The following is a 20,142-nucleotide window of genomic DNA, read 5'->3' as shown; positions in this document are numbered from 1 at the left end:
GTAAGTGTAGAGAGGACTGGGAACACCCTCATTTGATGACTGGCCATTTTGGAAATCTCCTTTTGTGAAACACCTGTTTTTTCTAAAGAGTTGTCATTCCCCCTCCCCAACCCCCATCTGACCTGTAGGCATGCCTTACATATTCAGGGCACGAGGCCATTGTTAGACTCCTATCTTCTGCCACTCCAAGACCTGTCTTTCACTCTCTTGGTGGTATCTTGCAAAACTTATTTTAAAAATCTTTTTATTTTAATGTTATCTTTTGAGGAAGAAAGTTCATAATTTTTATGCAGCCCTATTTATTCGTTTCCTTTTTAGGAAATTCTTTTAATGTTTTGTTTATAAAATATCTGCCTACCCAAACGTTATAAGAAGATCTATTTTTTCTAAAGTTTTATTACTGACGTTTAAAAAAATGTAATAGGGGCGCCTGGGTGGCACAGCGGTTAAGCGTCTGCCTTCGGCTCAGGGCGTGATCCCGGCGTTATGGGATCGAGCCCCACATCAGGCTCCTCCACTATGAGCCTGCTTCTTCCTCTCCCACTCCCCCTGCTTGTGTTCCCTCTCTCGCTGGCTGTCTCTATCTCTGTTGAATAAATAAATAAAAAAATCTTAAAAAAAAAAATGTAATAGTCTCACAAGGAAAACATGCAAACAAAGTAGTAAATACAATTCTTTTGGTTCAGTTAAGGGTGGAAAAAATGCAAGGTACACACAAGTTCTGCTAAGAGTCTTAAGTGTCCATCTTCATTAAAATACACAACTGCCGAACAATGAGTTTCCCTTCTACATCTACTCAGAGCGAGGTCAACAATTTACTGCAGATATTCTGCATGGGGCGGTCATTTGTGGAAGCACACCAGAGTTCATTTTGAACCGAGGACTTACCAGGCACTTCACATGCACTCTCTCCTAAGCCACGCAGCTGTCAGAGAACAGAGTGCAGTGAGCCACACTTGGCAGGCCAGGAATCGGTGCTCTGCAAGCAGCAGCGGTCGGTCCCGAGCCACGCCTGGCAGGCCAGGAGACGGTGCTCTGCAAGCAGCAGCGGTTGGTCCCGAGCCACGCCTGGCAGGCCAGGAGACGGTGCTCTGCAAGCAGCAGCGGTCGGTCCCGAGCCACGCTTGGCAGGCCAGGAGACGGTGCTCTGCAAGCAGCAGCGGTCGGTCCTGAGGCTGCACGCTCAGGGTCAGACAGGACACAGGAGGCTTTCACTAGGAATGTCATCTCATTTAATGATAAGGAAACAGACTCTGGATCAAACACTGGGCAGCCTGGCTGCACATCCCTGCTGTGACCAGCCAGCACCCTGATGATGCTGACGATGGCCTCAACGGACACATCATGACTACTCAGGGCCTGACAGTGATGGTTATGAGGACGTGACCCACAGCCTCCTTGTAGTCAGCCATGGGCCTGACAGAAGCAGGAAGGATGTGGGCTCTGCACCGGGACCGCCTGGGCTGGGACTCTGGCTCCGTGGCCCATCCACGGTCTGCCATCGCCTCTCTGCACCTTGGTGTCTTGGCAAGGTTGTCGGGAGCGCAGAACACCGAGCACACGCACCGGCACACAATAATCGCGGGCTCCACGGATTACTTATCACCCTAGTAGTTACTCCACAAATACTGACTCCAGCACCAACCCCATCCTAGGTACAGCTTCCGGGGTTGGGAAGACCCAGTGAACAGAACAGGCAAAGTGCCGGCTCTCTAAAAGTTTATATACAATTTGTGGTGAAAGTCAGACAGCAAATACACAAACATCCGTGGGGTGGCAGTAAGCGTGACAAAGACAAATAAGCGAGTTAAGGGTGAATAACAAGTGATGAAGCATTATTCCACACAGGGTAGCTGGCAGAGGACACTCTGATTCAGTGACATCTGAATGAAGATCTGAGGGGAGGAAAGGAGTCGTTCAGTCATGTGCAGGGACAAGAGTTCTGACCTGTTGGAAGAGAATGGGTGACAGCCCTGAGGCTAGAGGATGTGTGGGAAGGCAAAGGCAGCTCGAGCCCAGAGCGCAAGCACTGAGTAGGAGGGCTGCAGGGAGAGGTAGGATCGGGAAGTGGCAGATCACAGAGGGCCCTGCACGTCCTGACTACGGAGCTCGGAGCACTGGGAGCACAGCAGGGTCGTCACAGGATGTACGTTTCTCAGACCAGGCAGGTGACAGTGTGTAGGACAGACAACAGGGCCCAGAGGAAGAAGCAGGAGGCCCGGAGGCAAGCACAGTACCCTGGCTGAGAAGTAATGAACCAGGTTAGTATCTCACCCTGTTTTCACTGATGGGAAAGACGCTTCAGGGCTTTAGGTAAGTGGCCCAAGGTCCCACAGGTAGGAAGAGGCAGACAGGGATTCCTCTGCAGCAAGTACATGCACAAATGCCGCGGAGCAGAATGAAACTAAGAGAAGGCCCCTGTGGCTCAAAAACAGAGGAAGAGAACTGACCTTACGCTTGTGCTGGCAGGCCAGCTCTTCAGATCGTGGGAAGGATTCTGGTCCCTGCTTCAATCGGTACAGTCTGGCTTGTCTGTCCCCCCACAGCCCTGATGAACTGCCCAAGGTTGCCTGATCTAATCGCATTCCATCACCCTGGTTCAGTCCTTAAACCACAGCACCCAACCCCCACAGCCTACTCGTCCACGAGTGCTGACATCCCCACTCCCCTCTCGTCCATGAAACTTACCATTCTCCTTACCCTTCCGTTACTATTCTAAGAGCCTGGCTGCATCCTGAGACACATTTCCACTATTCTGCTGTCTGCCATTCCATGGATTTCTGCATAGCAGCTAAATATAACAGGCCCCAAATACATCGTCCTTTTGCTTCTTCTAAGAAATAACTTCCTATTAAGACCACTGACACTAACCTCCTCAGTCTTACCACCAACAATGAGCACCAAGATATCCATAAGCTAATCAACTAATGGCGAGGTGGAGTAGGAAGTGTTTGGACAAAGAATCTGTTAACCTTGATACTGAGAAGGGTCAGCTAGCCAGTCTGTGTGTAGTGAAATAAACAAACCACCATTTCCAGAAACAACACAGATATTGTTGTTTCTTGATGGGTCCTGCAAATAATGTGGTATTGGACAACTCTTTCTTACAACAGACTTCCATTTAAAAATCCTCAAAGAAGGATAGAGATAGAAATTCATCATTAGGCAAAAATTACAGCAGTAATAGCTGTAAGAATCATCAATAGTACTGAGATTAATGGGTGAAAATCAATGAGAAACAGAATACCTGCATAGTCTCAATATATCCCCCAGCACGTACTTCTAATTACAAAAGAGAAAACAGTAACTTCACGGTGGAGAAACCTGGCCAGCACCTTAAACCAAGTGATCCAAGTGCAAATCACCTGTAAAAAGGAGTCGCCTCATCATCACAGACTTCCCGATAAGCTGTGCTGTGACGGCTTCAACAGCCTGGCTGTCGTACTCTTGCCAACAACACGCAACGTCAATATAACCATGAAAAAAACCCCAGACCAACCCCAATTGGCAGACACGGTACAAATAACCAGTCACGATTCTTCAGAAGTGTCAAGTTCATGAAGGACATAGACAGACTGAGAAACTGTCCCAGATTAGAGAAGACTTAAGGAGACCGTGAACAGCCACACGGTATCCTAGACCAGGAAAGGGATGGTAAGTGGGACACCTGTGGAAATCTGAGTAACATCTGTAGATCAGTTAATAGCACTGTATCCATGTTAAGTTCCTGGTTTCAATTACGTACTATGTTTATGAAAGTTTCAACATTTTAGGGGAGCGAGGTGAAGAGTATGCAAGGCTTCTGTCAACTATTCTTCCAACTTTTGATACATATTGAGAATCAAAAGAAATTCGCAGACTGATTGTTCCATAACCGTGGTAACAACACCCATAACACCCACCAGAACCGCTCTCCAACCAGCCTCTCTGGAGCCAATCTGTGGCCGCAGACCCACCGGACACGGACGGACACTGACCTATCTCCCTGGTGCTCGTATCTGGTGCAGAAGCATCCAGTACATGTTTAACACCAGCAAACTGAAAGTCCATCCTCGTTTTAAAGGTATCACTTCCAAACCCGTCAGAGCGCTCCTCTCTTTGTTGTCTTTCTGCTTTAAATCTCAGCAATGCAGGATTACAATGAAAGACTTACTTTTAAATGAAGGCATGAGCAGAGGCAGTGTCATTTCAAGGTAACACAGGAAACCATGAAGCATAAATGAAAGCTTCCTAAACTATCATTATTCATTTTCACTTGTCATCTTTGAAAAATGGCACCTTTCCTCTATAAAAGACTTTTTCTCCTGCCGAGGTCTGAAACCAGTGGTGTCCTTGCAGAGCGAGGGGCTGCTACACGGCAGGGACAGAGCAGCGCTAAGCAGGACCGTGTCTTGGTAACAATGAGGAGGGTACTCTGCACTTGCTCGGCAAAGCCCCACAACACTTTCTCAAAGGCCACACGAGCCATGTCTCAGACCTGGCCCTCGAAGCCCTGGATTCGACATCAAAAGGACTGGACCATTTCCCCCAAAGCTCAGACAGTCTATTTATACCTGACTAAGCCAAACAGACCACTCTACACAGGTGACTCCAGATACCCAAATTTAATTACCAAAATTTGGTTCATTAGAAAGATCTAAGTGCTAAACTTCGAAGTTGAAATCTGTCTGGTGGAAATCTCTCAAAACTGCAGGACACTGTTTGCTGCAGTATCGATTAGGACGGTATTGTGACGTCCTGGGGTGTCTCCCTTATGGAGACTTGGGGGGCAAGCTGCTCCTCCCAGAGAGGCTCTGGATGACTTCCCTCTGGTCCTTTACTTACATGAGCCACATTGTCTTACTTAACTGATGTGTTCCCAACAATATTCTTTTAGGGTTTTTTTCTTCACTTTATAAAAGCTTATCATGCTGTATGTCATCTTCTGGGACTTACTTTTTTTTAAATTAAGGTAAAATTCACATAACAAAAAATTAGCCTTTTTATAAAGTGTACAGTTCAGTGGTACTTAGTGTACTCACAACACTTTCCTGGAAGACTCAATTCTGCCACGAAGTTACGTAGCTAAGATTCGTCCATACTGCTGCACATCCCTACTGTTCGTCCATTTTCACTTGCATGACGTTCTTGCAACTCTAGCCCGGAACAGACACCTAAGAGTCTCTCAAGGACAAAATCTGCAGTGGAAGTGCATAGAGTGGGCAACGCCCGATTTTCAAGCTGTTCACCAGATGGCTGTACCCATTTACCTTCTCACCAGCAGTGCAGGCAAGAGCCTGCTGGAGCCACCGCCTCTCCACTGTCAACAACTTACTTTTGGCCACGCGGAGAGTGGCAGACGGATCGTGCGGCCCAGATGCCCATCTCCCTAATGGGCGAATGAAGCCGACAGTGGCTGCCTATGATTACTGGCCAGACTTGTGTTCTCTTTATGACGATACCGTCGTGTTTCTGGCCCATTTAGTGAATTGTCTGCAATTTTCATATCAACCGGAAGAACTCTTGACACCGTCTTTTGTTCATTACATATGTTACAAATATCACCTCTCACTTGCAACTTGCTTTTTGCACTTTTAAAAATATACCTTTTGATATACAGAAGTTCTTTATCTTAATAAAGTCAAATCTGCTTTCTTTCCATTGATAGTGAACACTTTGGGGGTATTAAATCTTCCTACTGCAGGACCAGAGACACAGTCAACTCTACTTTCCATTAACCTTTTTTCTCACTTGATCCATCTCACATGGGTGTCTGTGTATTATTTGAGGTAGGATCTAACTTTGTTGTTCTTCCCACAAGGAGAGCCGTTCATCAAATCAGCCCTTTCGTTTCCCCAGTGGCGAGTCATGATGCCTCTGTGAGGTCACACTGCCTGCCTCAGTTACAACCCACTGTGTTCTGCAAGCTAGCTCACAGAGGTGTTTGAAGAGCTGAGGACTCAGGAGAGCACGCTTCTATCTCAGGATTACTGGACCATATCAACAGAGCCTATAGCAGAGAGTCCAAAAAAAAAAAAAAAAAAAAAATCTATGTTCAAAAACCTCCCGAGAATGGAGATTGACATCCAATTATTCTGGTGAGTCCTTTGACTAAGACCTTACTTCTCAAAACTAAAGCCAGGCGTGCGGCTGCCCTCACAAAGCCACCCATGAACTGAGAAGACGCCTGCTAGCGAGGAGAAAACACTATCAATCGTTCATTTCTTGTCCGTACCTGTTTTACACAGGAGTAGACAAGAAACAGCTGAGTACATGGACTCCACTCTCTACCCTCCACCAGTGGAAGCTGTAGGATGTCAAAGAAGCTGTTAATAAACCTCTCAGAACAGCAGGTTTCTCACAAGTAAAGTGGAAAAAGGTGAGTACCCACCCACTTGATAAAACTATCATAATAAGAATTAATTTTGGTAAAGTAAGCCAAGTGCTTCGCACAACGCCCTCCACATAGTAAGCAACATGTATTAGTGTGAAAACACTGCAACGGACACACACTAGTAAAGAATACACGTTACTATTCCACCATACTGTGTTTCCTCTTACTTGACACTCTCATCACCACTAATTCACTTCTCACTTAAAAAGTTTTTACTGGGTGCCTACTACTTACCAGGCACAACTAGCTAGAAATGAGGCACAGATCAGACAGTAAGACCAAGGCCCTGTGGGAGAAAAGTCATCCAGTGGATCGGCAGTGGGCCCTACAGACAGAACGGTTGGAGAAGACCACAGGAAGAGGGGAGAGCAGAGCACTCGCCCTAAATGATGGGAGGTCCAAGCCATGCTGGAAACAGCAGGGGAGCACATTCACCAGAGTCCCAGCAGGTACAAAGACTCCAAGGAGCAATACACACTTGGCTTGTTCAAGAACCAGTAAGAGAGCCATGTGGCTAGGGTGGAGCAGGTGGAAAGTTCTCCAAGATAAAAGTCTGTCCCATTCACCAGGCAAGAAAGCTGGCGGCAGAGAAGATCCTGACCCAGTACTTTTGAAAAGGGAACACTGAAATGTCAGAGTGCAAGCCGCCGGAGTGCAGGAAGGGGAGTGAGAGCAAAAGGAGATGGGGTTGAGAGATGATCAAGACTCTCGAGTTGGCTCCACGGATGATGAGGAACTACTGGAAGCCTCTGCAGAAATGATTTACATATTTCCCTGGATGTGTATACTTTTAAAGACTTTTCAGCAAGTCCTATGAGCTCTACCTTAAAAAATCCTTGTATAACTGCTTTTCACTCCTTCTATTACTGCTTCCGCAAGCTACCAGCTTTTAGGATTTTTGTCTGGTTAGGCAAAAACTGGTTTATTGGTTTCCTGTAGGTCTATTGAATGAAAGTGTGATTTCGATGCCAAACGCAGGTCTACAGAGAAAAGAACGAGGAAAAAAGGTCACTGGAGCAGCCCCCAAATTTAAATGCTAAGCAGAAGACAGTGAATGGTCAGTAAAGTAGGAGGGTTGGGCACACAAGAGGTGAAGCACAGAACACTGTTAGGTAAGAAATGACTGACAGCATCAGCTCCTACAGGAAGGTGGACTGGAGGGCGAAGGGGAGGAGCCCATGGGAGGAATAGAACAAGGCAGCAAGCCAGACCCTCAGCAAACTGGGAGTTTTACTTGGAACCATGAACTATTTAGGAATGTGTTTTCAAACTGATTAACACATTGCCATGTGCAGGCCTCTGTATTTCCATGTTAAAAAGGATAGTGAAAATCATAATTTAAAAATTGTTTACTATTGTTTGTTTTCTTTTTAATTATTAGGAGAGCTAAGTTTTAATCTTTTATTACTATTTTTGCTTTATGTATTTTGAGAAATGTCTTTAGAAACTTACAAGTTTAATAGTTCCATCTATTTCTACTCTTCATAAATTCTTGTGAAATGAGCCTTTTATTACTATGTGGTTGTTCTCCATATCCCTAAGAATGTTTTTCTGTCTTGAAACTTTTAAAACAGGATATTAATAAAGCAATACCAATCCCCTCATCCCCCTGGTGAGTAGGTAGGAAAATTCTTCTATTCATCCATCCATCCTTCTCCTATCTATCCATCCACCCATCTCTCCATCCATCCATCCATCCATCCATCCATCCATCCATCCTTCTCTGTATCTATCCATCCACCCAACTTTCTATCCATCCATCTACCCAACACCCATCCATCTCTCCAAACACCCATCCATCTATCTTTCTATCCATCCATCCTTCTATCCATCTATCTATCCATCCATCCCCTTCTCTAACTACCCATCCACCCACTACCCATCCATCTTTCTATCCATCTACCCATCCACCCACCATCCACCCACCCATCCATCCATCTTTCCATCCATCCATCCATCCATCCATCCATCCATCCATCCATCCATCCTTCTATCCATGCATCCACCCACCCACCCATCCATCCATCCACCTGCCCACCATCCATCTATCTAAATAAAATTAAACAGAATAGAATGCCTCTGGATGAAAACCTTAGAATTCAGTGTTCTAGTGAGGCTGGGTATGGTTTTGTGAAGTACATATGTAGACCTATATGTACATAGTTCTGAGACACGCACATGTGTATGTGTACCGCATCTTAAGGTAAAATATTTCTTCCTGTAAGTCACATAAAAATGTCTTCAACATCACTGTTTTAGATACCTGTCATAAAGAGCAGATAGCTGGACTCTATTTTTTAATCACACACTAACAATCTCTGACCAGTTACTGTTAGTCTGCTTGAGCTTATTTCCAAAGTCTAGTCTGTGACTCCTCTTTGTCCTGCTTTCCAGTCCCTTCCTTCTCTCCTTGCTGTGGGTCCCTAACACCTACTCACCCACATATTATTTAGCTTATAAAATCTACTTCTAATGTTTCATGGCTGTCTTAATATACAATCTTTTTATTTTTTATTTTTTTAATACATAATTTTAAAACGTGGTTGAGAGCTACAATTCTGACTACCTCTCTTCTGACATGCATCCACTATTTGGGTTCTACTTTTTTAATATAAAAAAATCAGTTCTTATCATTATTTGTTTTTAGAGCCAATGCTTACTTTGAACCACCCAATTTTTTCCCTAGTACTCCTTCCTGTATCTGAAAACCACTTCGGAAATCACTTTTCTTTCTCCTGAAATATGTTTGTAGGGTGGCAAACTCTCTGAGGAAAGTACCTCTGTCACCCTGCTCTTGAATGGCAACTGAATCTGACGAACAAATACAGGTTGCCAGTTACTTTTTCTCACCACTTGGAGAGAAATGTGGAGAATTGTGAATTTTTCCCTGGTTGCTTTTAGCATCATCTCTTTTTCTTTTGTACACTATTTGACTATAATCCACCAAAGTGTAGATTTATTTCATTAACCCTGTTTGGGATCTTACGTTAGTCCTATACCTGAGGACTTCTGGTATTTGCCACTTCTAGAAAATTCTCAGCTATTGCCATTATCTCTTTGGAGTATTTCTTTTTCCTCTTTCTTTCTATTCTCTTTGAGAGCCCTGCCCAGAAATGGGTTGACCTTCTCATTCTTCATGCTACATAACGTGCTTTCATACCTACCACATGTTTATCTCTGTGGGCTATCTTTTGGGAAAATTTTCTCAGATCCACACTTCTGTTTACTAATTTTTCAGCTATATCTAATTTGCTGTTTTATCCATCCAGTGGTTTCTAGAACTTGTGTTTGGTCTTTTTTCAAATCTACTTGGTTCTTTTTAGAATAGTCTCCTGTTTCTCACTGACACTTTAAGTTCCGCCTCCTTTGGCATGCATGGACAGGCAGTATAAAGCCTAACCCTCCCAGAAGCACCTACAGGGCCTACCTGTGCCTCCAGCCTCTTGTCCACACACCTTCACTGGTGCAGACAGCACACTGTCAGACCACTTCTTGGAGCTAAAACCGCAGCAGTCCTCCTGAGATGGGCACGTTCATTGAAAAAGCCTGCACCGTGAAGTCAGCTACATTCAAGTCAAGCTGTGTCCCGAGCTCTGTCCGTAATTGGAACTTAAATCAAGTTTGTTGCTTGTTTCCTCCGTCTTCACCTTATAAGACTGGGGAGAGCTATGTGACATACATATTTTACAGGCTGCAAATGTACAAAGAGTGCACAGCTGGCCTGGCGCCTGGCTCCAGCCACGACTCGGTGACGATACAGCAGTGGCGGCATCTTCACACCTCTGTCAGCGTCAGGTTCAGCACTGCGTGTGGCAAAGTTCTACCTCGCCCAGTCTATGCTTGCCTTTCTTTTGAGGGTTCAGGCTCCATGAAAAAGAGTAGTGCCCACTCACCTTTACTTGATATCAAGCAAAATAAATTGGCTTAAAAGAACAGAAACAGAGCTTGTATATGCAGAGGTCTACACTCCGCATCTTACTGAGCACTAGGGCTACCGTCATAATGCACTGTGCCTCTGACTTGTCCATATAAATTAAGAAGGAAATAGAATTGTATGGAATAAAAAAACCTACAGGTATTTTTAACTAACTTCTAGGTATTCCTGGCTTTTAAACACTTATTTGATTGACTGGCAAAAGAGCTGGAGGTCAAATCTCTGCTAGCCATTGATGTAACCCAACCAAACTATATTATCACGGAATATCCTGTTAGCTTGTCAGTTCCAGCTGTTTGATAAAGCTGAAAATACAAGCATATTTCTCTGGTAAACTGTAACTAGGACAAGATCGCATTTGACTAGAGATTTATTAACCTCACATGTTTGTTTTTCTTTCCAAATGTGTCTTCTAATCGATTTGGGTGCTGAACTGAAAGTGACCAACACTGAGTACCATCCCCAATCCACAACCACCTTTGTCTCTGTGACTGTGTCTACAAAAATGAGGGTGCCTGCGCACGGGGCTCACCTCCTCTCACACTCTAGTGTTTTACACATATGGTTTCCGACTAACGTGTTGCTCTGCTTAACAGTGGAAAAAATTATTATTTTTTGGAGAGAACCAGAGAAAGGACAATTGTAGAGAATCCTTTTAATTCACTTTCAGTCACAGCAGTCTCACTAAGGTCAGGACGAGTCACTACCTCATTTAATTGTAGCACGTGAACGTCAAGTACACACCCAGTCCTCTCAGGCGAGCCGGAGCGTACCGGGCTCGCGAGCCGTGCTGCCCGTTCATGAGATAATTAGATGTGGTCTCCTCAGGGCTCAGGAAGTCCTGCTGCACAAAAGAATGCTAACAGGACAGAAAGGAAAAGAATGAGGAATTGAGCTCTTCGAGCCGAGGCTGAAACAAAGGAGTCCTGACAAGAGAAGTGTGACTAGCCAAAGGCCATCACCACAGAACCCCTGAGAAGCTCAGGCAGTCCAGAGTCGGTGGTGCCACAAAGACAGACGGAACAGAAGTCTAGAAGAGATCACTGGTTAATCATTACCAGCCAATTTTATTTATACAGGAGTCGTAATTACAATCAGTAAGAAAATTAAGGAAAGACGTTCATCCTCTTGTGTGTGATTTAATATGCAAACAAATCAAGTGTGAGTCACGCCAAAGTAGGTATGTAATCTTACTTCCACTCCTCTGGTGGGTGTGCAAGTTCATACTTCTCCCTCACATTGGAGACACCCATATCCAAATGGAGCCAGTGAACCTCCTCTGACCGCAGGTGACTGAGGCGAAATCCATAGCAGGCCACGTGCTTTACTTTGTGACTGTCCACTATCTTCTGAATGATCCCCTAAAACATACCCCCCACAAAAATGACTGTTATAAACAAACAGAAAAAAAACAACTGTATGCTAAAAATTAATGCAATGTGCATTTCTTTTAGTTAGCAGAAATCTTTGGTAAAAAGAGTATCAAGTTAAATAAATTACTTCATTTTTCTCAGGAATCTTTTTTCTCAAATAGTATTTTTATGAACAAGGAAAAGTTCTGAAAAAAACACAAGAGGCTCTTCCCTTTTCATTAGTGATAACAGAGGCACGGAAACGTAACATGCATTTCTGCAGCTCTACCTCTGCGGCACCCCCAAAACCTGACCAAGCGTTCTGGCCGCCCCTGGAGGTCACGTGCTGAGAACTAGACCTAAGGAGGGGGTCCCACTTTCTGAACCCAGGACAGCATACTGGTTTAGACCAGGCTGCAACTTCATGTCATTTCTTAAGAAACACAGTTAGAAACATACAATGAAGGCCACGCTTCTGATAGTATCGATGATGTAGGAGAAGTTACTGGAAGCTGGGCCTACCCAATCTACTATGAGCTCTCTGTCGCTTACAATGCAGCAATCTAAAATAGTCCCCAAACCTAATGCTCCTGACACACGTGCCCATGAGTTCAGAGTTGAAGGCGGCAGGGAAGGCTGCCTCGCAAAGATGAAGCTTATCCTGGGACGAGGGCAAGGAAGCCGTAACCCCGAGTCTTGACCTGTGCTCTCACGGTTGTGGAGGTCTCGTGCGTACAGGGACGTAAATGGGCAGCACATATGGAAGACTCACATGGGAATACAGCAGAGACCATCCGCTCCCTTACGTGAAGGTGTGCTCATGATAACCACTGCACTCTTCTCAACACTTCAGGCCATTCATAATTTTTAATGAGGCTGCTATTAACATGCAAATGACTGCTAAAGAAAATCACTGTTTTTTTAAATTAGCAATTAACTGAAAGCATCATATTACTTGTAATATAAGGCACATCTTAAAAAGTTCCTACGTATACTAAATATGTCTATATTAGGGCATGATGCTGTTGATAATAAGAATGTTCCTATCCCTACTCATGAGAAAAGAGAAGTAACGTGTCCTATATATGCAAAACCTGTCAAGGACCCAGTGTGTCCACACTAAAGGCATCATCACCTGCCCATGCTCAGCCTCCCCTTCAGACTACTGGATCCCAGGAGAAGGTTGTGTATCAAGCACGGGAGAGTGACATCATCGGGGAGAAAGCACGGACAAAGGACAGGCTGGAGGCGTCAAAGGCAGATGAGCTCTCTGTGGGACAGGAAGGATGTGTGCAGCCTACAGATGTCTGGGTGAAACTGAAGTAAGCATAAATGTCCTTCCTGGCTTTTGATTCAAGGCCCAGAATCTCTGTCAGGCCACCACGAAAGACGCTGCAGGTTGTGTCTACCCAAGGGCACCCAGCCACGGGGCAGCGGGAGCCGAAACCCAGCCCGCCCCCTAGTCTTCACCTCTTGTGCTCTGGGGCAGGGGATCTGCCTAGGGGGAAGAGACAGCCATTTCGAGTAATTCTTTCAGCGGCAACTTCTGCAGCTTCTCCTTGCCAACAACACAAATCCCTGAGCTGCACAGGACAGGCACTGGCGCCGCTTTCGAATTCCCACGAAAGCGCTTTGTCTTCCTGTCCCAGCTCTGCCAATTCACTACCGAGAGCACACCGACACCGGTGGCCCTCACTAAAGCTCGGGTTTTAGCACATCTCTTTACTCCACAGCAGCTCCCTGCTAGCACAGATTCCAGAGCTGCCTCTCTACTGTTAGGGCCGAAGTTTATGTTCACATCCGTCCCCAACCCTCTGTCTCACCAGGTCTATCCTTCGGGGACAAACGGTTTCTTACTGTTGATGTACCATCCACAGTCTGAGAGAAATCCTACCCTTTCTGGATGCCCTCCCTGATGACCCCTAGCAAAGGTTATCTTCATGACCTCTCAAGGAATGGGCACACAGATGCCTACCTGCAGAGAGGCAAGTGTACGGACGCTTAGTCCAGAGCTGTGGAGCCCAGGGGAAAGACAGGCTCCCAACCTGGAGTTTTATGGGATAGATACAGTTTTAGTCCATTCACTTGATCACGCGACCTGAAGACACCCAGTGTGACCTCAGGTTGGGTTCTGTTGAACAAAGAGTTCCCATCCTACAGAACCTCCTCATTAAACAAGGTAGCAACTTTCACTTTCCACTAAAAAATTAAAAGCAATAAACACACAGACATTTCCCTTTATTTCACGTTTTGCTTTTTCTTTATGCTTCCATACTGTGTTCTGTCCTATTTCTCTAGAACTCCTGAATATCTCACTGCTGACTCAGTTTGAATGGTGGCCAAGATTATGAATACACAAGGACTTCTATATTTGAAGCTCAGTACATACACTCAGTAACTTAAATAATTTTGAGAACCAAATAGTTGGTTCTGCATAACTGAAAAATAACTTTGAGGACTAGGTATTTAGTAAGGAATGCATACTCAAAAAAAAAAAAAAAACAAAAAAACCCCAAACCCAACATTACTACCATATGGAAAAGTATGCATGTATTATTTCTGGAAGACGTACATTCAGAAAAAGATCTCTAGGGAGATAACAGGACAAGGCTTTATAATTTGCCACTAATGGCAGCTGAATTACATTTAAATTTCTCATCCTGGTTTGATGTCCCAGGACAATCCTACCCTACAGTAGATAAACCTACACTTTGCTACTCTGAACTATCCCTTTACTCATCTGTATCATATCCCAGAATTTGGAAATATATAATTTTCCTGATTAATTTTCACATGAGATATTCGCAGGAAAAGAATTCTTCTTGAGGATGAAAAGACACTAGCCAGTGTGTACACGAGGCTTCCATCTTATCAGGAACAGAGCACGTGGCCTCAGAGCCATTCTACTACGGGGGGACAGTTATTGTCTTGTCAGCTTCCTTGCTCCGGGGGAGAAAGGGAAGTGGAGGTGCACGCAATTCTGCTATGAACGAGCTTCTAGCTGGCATCGTACACATGCAGCAGCACTGCTTAGAAACAGACGCACTGGGTCAAAAGCTACTTTAAAATGTGACGTTTTGGAAGTATGGCCACCAGGGAAACTATACCAATTATACTTGGCACACAATGTTAGAGACTGTCCTTCACCTCATGCCAATGCTGGGTAAAATTAATCTTAAAGTGTTTATCGATGTGATGGACCATAGAAGGGGGGGCATTTCATTATTATAATTTACATTTCCCTCATTATATACTAGTGAGATGACACTGTACTTTCATTTCTAAAAGTTCTTTTTATGATTCTGCTTGGTTCCACTTGGTCACTTATCTTTCAGACTATGCTCTAGAAAGAAATAATGACCTTTCCACTGGTAGAAAGAAATCCTGCAAACCATTCCTTCATGTTCATCCACTCTTGAATGTTCACTCACTCTTTTGGTCATTTGCATCTAGCCTACATCTGGTGGTAAGACAGCACCCTTAGCCTCCAAAGCCTTAATCTAGAAGGAGAGAGGTGAGCATGAACAGTCTGTGGGGAAGGTGGCAACAAGATAACAAGAGATACTTGCTGTGTCTAGCTGTCTTCTCACAGTGATTTGCAAGATGTCTTTATTCTGAGAGAGATCTAAAACCACACACTGTGTTGTGAACAGTGCTCGTGTCTCTACTTCCCCCCAGGAGTTACAAGTGCACTCATCACTACTGATCTGTTTGTTACAACATCCAGCCGTTATTTTTCTGCGTCTCTCTTTCAGATGCTCCTCACAGTAAGGAAACCGACAGCTGTTACTGTCCTCGGCTCCTCCTGTGCAGGTCTTTCTGTACCACAAAGAAGGCGTGGAGATCCACACCCTGCTCTCCAACATGAGTGCAGCCCTTCTGTCGGCTCAGCACTCACGCAGAAGTCGGCCCCAACTCGGCCAAGAAAAAGCACGCCTGTGTCTATCTGCTCCCTACTGCTGCTGTAACCAATAACCACACACGGAGGGGCTTAAAAGAACACAAACGTATACTTCTCCGTTCTGGAAGATCCCAAATCTGAAATGGGTCTCACTGGGCTAAAATCCAGGTGTTGGAAGGGATGTGCTGCTTTCTGGAAGATCTCGGCTGGCTTTCTCCAGCTGCTAGAGGCCCCTCTGTGCGTCTGCACTGCAGCCAACCCTTCATCCGCAGTCCCCTCCCTCGGACCACAGCCAGAAAAGGTCTGCGGCTCCTCATCTCCCCCATCTCAAGGTCCTCTTCATCTCGGTAACATCTTCAAAGTCCCTTCTGCCATGGAAGGTCACATATACACCGGTTCTAGATTAGGATGTGGACGTCTTTAAGGGCCATTCTTCTCCCTACCACAATCGCCACCTCTAAGCATCTAGTGATAAGAGAATTCTTTCTCATGCTCTTACTGTCCCATATTCTTCTTAACACTGCTTTTGAGTCTGTTTTTTTCCTTAAGGATTTTCTTTCTAGTTTCTTCCTGGACGATACTCTCCCTCCATTAAAGGAATAATTTAACTAAAATCTCTGTAGTCCTTTCCTGCACCAAAGTTATTTGAAAAACCATAATCAGCGTTCGAGCTTTTAAATGCGCATTCACCCGATCCTCTATCAGACAGAAGAAGTTTACGTCTGAGACACACATAAGGCATCTGTGACACCACCTAGCAGTGAACACTGGAGACCACGGGACTACCACACACGGAGTTCCCCAGGCAGCCCTCTGGGCTGAACTCAGGGAAAACTGCCCGCTGGCTGCCTTCCCCTACAGCCACTAGCCATTCTTAGCACAGCACTGTTCACAGAGCTCCTAACTCCCACAAACTCAGAGAATCCCACACTGTTCACGTGTCTGCCCACTCTGGTCAGCAAGCCGATTTTAAATTGGTCAGAATGCTTCTCTCTACTGTTATTCTTCCTACTACCAGCTTGGTTACAATAGTTAGTCCTAATCCAACCAACTCCATTCACCTTTTAGCAAACTACAGGACTGAATTTCTTGTGTTCACTTCCTCTTGCAGGTTCAGGTAATTACATCACCTTCCTCTAGAGGCTCACGACGAGCACTGAAACCTCGCAGTGTACTACGTAGTCAGGAAAGGGCACTGGGCCTGTTAATAAACTTGAAGATAACTTTGAAGGTGACAAGAATATTGTCCAACAACTCAACTGCAACTTAATCTTTAGCAGCATTATATGGTATTTGCCCAGATTTGGTGTCTGGGTAGAAAATGGATTATTCTAGACCCTGTGATTTAAGGAAAATAGTAACAAGGTAGGAATGAAGGTCTAACAGAAGTTATCAGTAAGGACAGGTATGGTTTTCAATAGGTGTAATCTCTGATTATCAATTCAATTTCTTTTACGGTCATCAGTCTACTACTTTCTACTTCTGCAACCAATGTTCCTAATTTACATTTCTGTCAGAAGTACTCCATTTCATCTAGGATTCGTGTAGTTACTCCAATGGGGTTCTGTCAAGCACCAGTCTGTGTGCCTGCTAGGCCCTGCTGAAGATGCCGGGGACAATACCAGGAGGCAGAAAGGCCCCTGCTGTCACAGAGCTTACGGTCTAGGGAAGAAAGCAGAGAATAAAAGAGCAAACCAATCAAGAAACAAGACAATCTCAGCAAGGACCAATCATCATCCAAATGGGGTGACGGGCAATAGAAAAGGTGGCAGAGAGGGAGCTCTCCGGGGCTGGGAGGCCGAGGGAACGAGGGCAGTCACTGGAAATAAGAACAGGCCACAAAGAGCCAGATCCTGTAGGTCCTCGTAGGCTGCTGAAGGAATCTGGCTTTCCTCTGAGAGAAATGGGGAGTTGCTGGAGGTTTTGAGCAAATGACTGATTACAAGACTGGCATGTTAGAGAAACAGCGCAGGAAGCTGAAAGTCAAAGGGAGCGAGCTGGAGGAGAGAAGGTCATGGGGCGTGACAGGGAGAGGAGAGTCAGGGGCTTCTGAAGGACCTGAACGTTCACCCTACATGAGACAGGAAGCCACAGGAAGGTTCTGAGTTGAGGAGTGACACGCTCTGGCTTTCGTTTTCATAGGGTCACCTGGCTGCTGGGCTGTGAACAGACTCAGGGGTTCCAGGGGGACAGCGGGATGTCAGGAGACCATGTGGCTCGAAGAAGGTGTCGCAGTAGGGGTCAGATGAAGTGGGAGGATTCTAGGTGCATCTGGTGACCGTGTGGCAGGACCGTCTAACGTACTGGGTGTAGGACGTAAGCAAAGGAGGAGGAACAGATGATTCTAAGTGTCTGAAAGAAGGGAAGCCCTCAGACTGACACACAGTCCTTTCAGAGTCAGAAGCATAGAGACGGAGGAGAGGGGCAGATGCAGCTGGGCGGCACACAGGTCCCAAGTTCAGAGGGAGACCAGTCAGAATGAGGGCAGGTGTGGAAAAGGCAGAGCTGGATTAAACGGTGGTCACAGCTTGAAGAGACCAAGAAGATGGAGGAGAGGTGCACGGGGGCTGCACGGAGACCACAGCACGGTGGTGACCTGTGGCCGCCTGCATCCCTACAGCACTTCTTTCTGGGTTCACGGATCTGTTCTATTATGTCTCCTGTTTTCTTAAAGACAGCCTGTGGGATTAACGGTCTACCCCCTTATTTCTCTAAAGACATCTTCATTCCCAGTCTTCATGATTGGTAGTCTGTCTGGAAGACTTCTGCGGTACAACTTACTTTCCTGAGCCCTGAGAAGATGCTGTTCCAGTGTTGTCCTGCATCCAGCATTGCTGATGAAAAGTAAATGTCATTCTGTTTCCCAAGTAGGGGATTCCTCTGGTAGAATCTGGAATTTTCTATACACCCTTATTATTCTGAAGTACCACTACAATGTTTCTAGATGACCATTCTAATTCAATATAGTCCAGCATGAGTTAACCCCAATCTGAGCTCCGGAGCTGCCTGGGGCCTGCTACTGACCCGGGGCCAACGCTATGGCCGAGGTAGGTGATGTCTGCCTCCGTGGGCTGCTGCTTATTTAGGGGCAGGATGCACCAGTCTGCCAGCACTTGGCAGGAATCATGACCGGCGTTATGACTCGCACCTGATTTTGGTCGCATCTGGGCAGCCACACCAGTCAGGTTGAGGCAGATGACGTAGACAGAACGTGCTTACGTGCCCATCTCACAGACCCCCCCCCCCCCCCCGCCCGAAGAAGGTGCTGGGCCTCCTCCTACACAGGTGGCCACGTGGGCCAGGGATGGCCTCCGAGTGTCCGAGGCCATGAGGCCTGCACCTGAGACACTGCTTTGTACGCTTTGCCTATAAATGGTGGAGTCCTAGGAATCCTTTCAACAACCAAACATTTAAATTAATTAAAGTAGCACATATCTGTAAAAGGAGTAAAATTACTAACTGCAGCATGAGAAATAAAACCTCTATAATGAATTACAACAAGAATCCAGATATTTTCTCAACATCTCCAAAGGTGCTGGTTCTTGAGTCAAGCAAATTACTTTCTACTGAGCACAACTGTCTAGCAGAAATGAAAATGCAAGCTGTACATGTTCCTTTAAAATTTCTAAAAATAAATAAATAAATAGAAATGGGTGAATTCCATTTTAATAACATTTTATTTCACCTACTATATGTCAAGAACATGATCTTTTCAACAGGCAATCAAAACAGGTTATTAATGAGATATTTTACCTTCTTTTTTCACACTAAGTCTTCAAAACCTTGTATTTTTACACTTACAAGACATCGGCTGAGACTGGCTACGCCCGAGTGTCCACCTGCTGCACACGGCGACCGGAGCAGGCAGTGCAGCAGGGTGGGGTCTGAATCGAATTATTCAGCTCCTTTGGGTTGTTTTCTAATATTCGGTTACTTTGGATAACAGTAAGCGATCTCTTTTCAGAAACTGGGCGGCCTGGCTTCCTCTTTGCTACCATTATTAAATGGTCTGTTGCTTTCTACCAAGTGCCTATGCTTCCACTCTGAACTCAGCCCCCCACCCCATTTCTGCCGGAGGTCACTGGGCCTCAAACGCTGCCACGTTCCTTCCACTGTACCCCTAACGATATATGCCGGTTCCTTTATCTGTAGTGTTCCTTGTGTGGTGCTTCTTGGGGAGAAAGACTGCATGGACATGTGCTTCAGTACTCTTCTGTTCAGTTGTGCAAATCCATTACTTTAGAATTAAACTACTGCATTTTCAAATGTTATAGCATTAAATGAATGTGAGTGATGAATAACGCCCACCTTCCATCACAGGAAAAGCTGTGGTGAACCAATGCCAACTCAGAGTTCTTTGCCTCAAGGTGAAAATCATCAACTGATGGGACTTATTTAATTTCAAACATTTATCAATTACTATGAAGTAAAACCACCTGGTTCTCAGGCACATGGATTTGCTCATACTGATCTTCATAAAAGTCCGACAAATATGTTCTCATAACTTAGGAATGTGAATCTGGTTTAAGTTCTTCTTCACAATATAAATGTTTTCATCTGGTAAGTTTGTAACATTGGCTAA

General features: G+C 45.2%; 1 protein-coding gene across 1 annotated transcript in view; it reads right to left on the bottom strand.

The window, feature by feature from the left end:
* Positions 1-11,354: 11,354 nt before the first annotated feature.
* The window catches only part of LOC125281394 (focal adhesion kinase 1-like), a 55,423-nt gene continuing 46,635 nt past the window's right edge, over positions 11,355-20,142 (bottom strand). Inside the window, exon 5 of the mRNA XM_057312746.1 lies at positions 11,355-11,668. Within this exon, the coding sequence (XP_057168729.1) occupies positions 11,498-11,668 (171 nt within the window). The 3' untranslated portion in view covers positions 11,355-11,497. The remainder of the gene's footprint in view (positions 11,669-20,142) is intronic.

Source organism: Ursus arctos, unplaced genomic scaffold (assembly GCF_023065955.2).
Source record: "Ursus arctos isolate Adak ecotype North America unplaced genomic scaffold, UrsArc2.0 scaffold_16, whole genome shotgun sequence".
In the NCBI taxonomy this organism is placed as follows: Eukaryota; Metazoa; Chordata; class Mammalia; order Carnivora; family Ursidae; genus Ursus; species Ursus arctos.
The sequence above is the reverse complement of the archived record's forward strand: the minus strand, read 5'-3'. Positions and strand labels throughout refer to the sequence as shown.